This window comes from Orycteropus afer, unplaced genomic scaffold (assembly GCF_000298275.1).
Source record: "Orycteropus afer afer isolate SDZICR_OR568_19922 unplaced genomic scaffold, OryAfe1.0 scaffold01590, whole genome shotgun sequence".
NCBI lineage: Eukaryota > Metazoa > Chordata > Mammalia > Tubulidentata > Orycteropodidae > Orycteropus > Orycteropus afer.
This window is the reverse complement of record NW_006923177.1, coordinates 54,387-56,544: the sequence shown is the minus strand read 5'-3', so window position 1 is coordinate 56,544 and position 2,158 is coordinate 54,387. Positions and strand designations below refer to the sequence as shown.

General features: G+C 38.6%; 1 protein-coding gene across 1 annotated transcript; it reads left to right on the top strand.

The window, feature by feature from the left end:
• The first annotated feature begins 220 nt into the window (after positions 1–220).
• LOC103213320 (olfactory receptor 51G2-like) lies at positions 221–1,162 on the top strand. The gene is given in 1 exon segment (XM_007959144.1): positions 221–1,162. A coding segment is annotated over 1 exon segment (942 nt).
• Positions 1,163–2,158: the final 996 nt, after the last annotated feature.

The window sequence follows — 2,158 nt, the reverse complement described above, 5'->3', positions numbered from 1 at the left end:
CAGAATATGTTCTCAGTAAATCCTTATGCAATGAAGAAATAACACATTAATTTGTAACATAATAAATACAGGTGGTGATTACATATAATGAGCAAATGATTGATTAAAAACAAACACAGAACAGCATGCATAAAAGTATTGTTTGTTGGTATATTGATGCCCTTTGTCTTAATCATTCCATGTTTTTGTCTCACCAGACTGAAATGCCTCCATCAGCAACATGTCTGTTTTCAATAGCTCTGGACTATATCCCCGCTTCCTCCTGACAGGCTTCTTAGGCCTTGAAAACACACATGGCTTGATTTCCCTCCCTATCTTCCTGGTTTATGCCACTTCAATTGCAGGGAACATTATTGTCCTCTTTATCATCAGAACTGAGGCTTCCCTGCACCAACCAATATACTACATTCTGTTGATGCTGGCATTCACTGACCTGGGCCTATCCACTACTACCTTGCCCACAGTGTTCAGTGTCTTGTGATTCCATATCCAAGAGATTCCTTTCAATGCATGTCTGGTCCAGATGTACTTCATTCACGTTTTCTCCATTATTGAATCAGCTGTACTGTTGTCCATGACCTTTGACTGCTTTGTAGCAATCAAAGAGCCCCTGCGTTATGGAGCCATTCTGACTAATGGTATAATCAGTGGCATTGGGTTGGCAATTGCTGGAAGGGCCCTGGCTCTGGTTTTTCCAGCTTCCTTCCTCCTGAAGAGGCTTCAATATCATGCTGTCAATATTCTCTCCTATCCCTTTTGCCTGCATCAGGACCTCATAAAGACAACTATATCCAGCTGCCGGATTAGCAGCATTTATGGCCTCATGGTGGTCATCTGCTCCATGGGACTTGATTCAGTTTTCCTCCTCCTCTCTTATCTCCTCATCCTTAGCACAGTGTTCAGTATAGCTTCCAAGGCAGAGAGGATGAAAGCCCTCAATACCTGCATATCCCACATCTGTGCTGTACTCACTTTCTATACACCCATGATTGGGCTATCTATGATCCACCGCTATGGGCAAAATGCTTCTCCTATTGTCCATGTGCTCATGGCCAATGTCTACTTGCTGGTACCACCCCTCATGAACCCCATTGTCTACAGTGTGAAGACCAAGCAGATTCATGACAGAATTCTTAAGAAGTTCAAGAGACAGAGAGTGTAGTTGAAGGGAACTCCAAGAAGCAACTTTCTTTCTTTTTATATATATGACAGAATAATCTCATATTACTGTGGAATTTTGAACTAAAATATTACTAGCAGCATTTTGTCTTTCAGACACTGGATTCAAATTTCAATCATAATGAATCTGGGGGCATTGACTTTAAGGATGATGGAAAAAAATTGGAACCAAATAGTGGTGATTTTTGCACAGTATGAGGAAATGTACTCAATGTTACTGAATTGTACAAATAAAAAAATGTTGAATGATAAACATTTTGTTACGTGTATTTTCACCACAATAAAGAAAATAGTAAATCCTATCTTTTCAGTATGGAGAAAAATAAGTATGATTTTGTTTTATATTTATGTTGACATGTTACAGAATGTGGTAACTAAATTTAGGTCATGTCATTCCTGTCAAAACTCTGCATTTTCCTTTTAACAATTAGCAGTAAATGTGACCCAAAAGAGTCATCAAATTAACAACATAGTGAATCTATTGGTTATATCTTGTGAAGACTTTCAATGTTTAAGAAGATTTAGAGTTCAAGGTGAATTTACTTTTAATATATATTCTATAGTCTGAATTGGGAGCTCTGGTAGCATAGTGGCTAAAGGCACTTGACTGCTAACCAGAAGGCTGGCGGTTCAAACCCACCAGTCACTCCTTGGAAGGAAGATGGGGCAACCTACTTCAGTAGTGATACTGCCTCGGAAACCCAAGGAGGGATAGCTATGAGTCGGGTACGACTTGATGGCACATAACAACAACATAGTCTGAATTAATAATATTTTCCACATTAACCTTAATCTGAAAATATTATTGAATATATTTTTGACCTTCTGTTCAGGAGAAACAAAAAAGAAATGAAAACAGCAGGAAAACCTCTTATGAAGAGAGAATGATGACTAAGTAAATTTCAGCACATTTTCGGAAGTATAAAGAAGACAAGTTGGGCTAAGTAATTGAAATGGTCTGGGTGAGGAAGAATCCAGA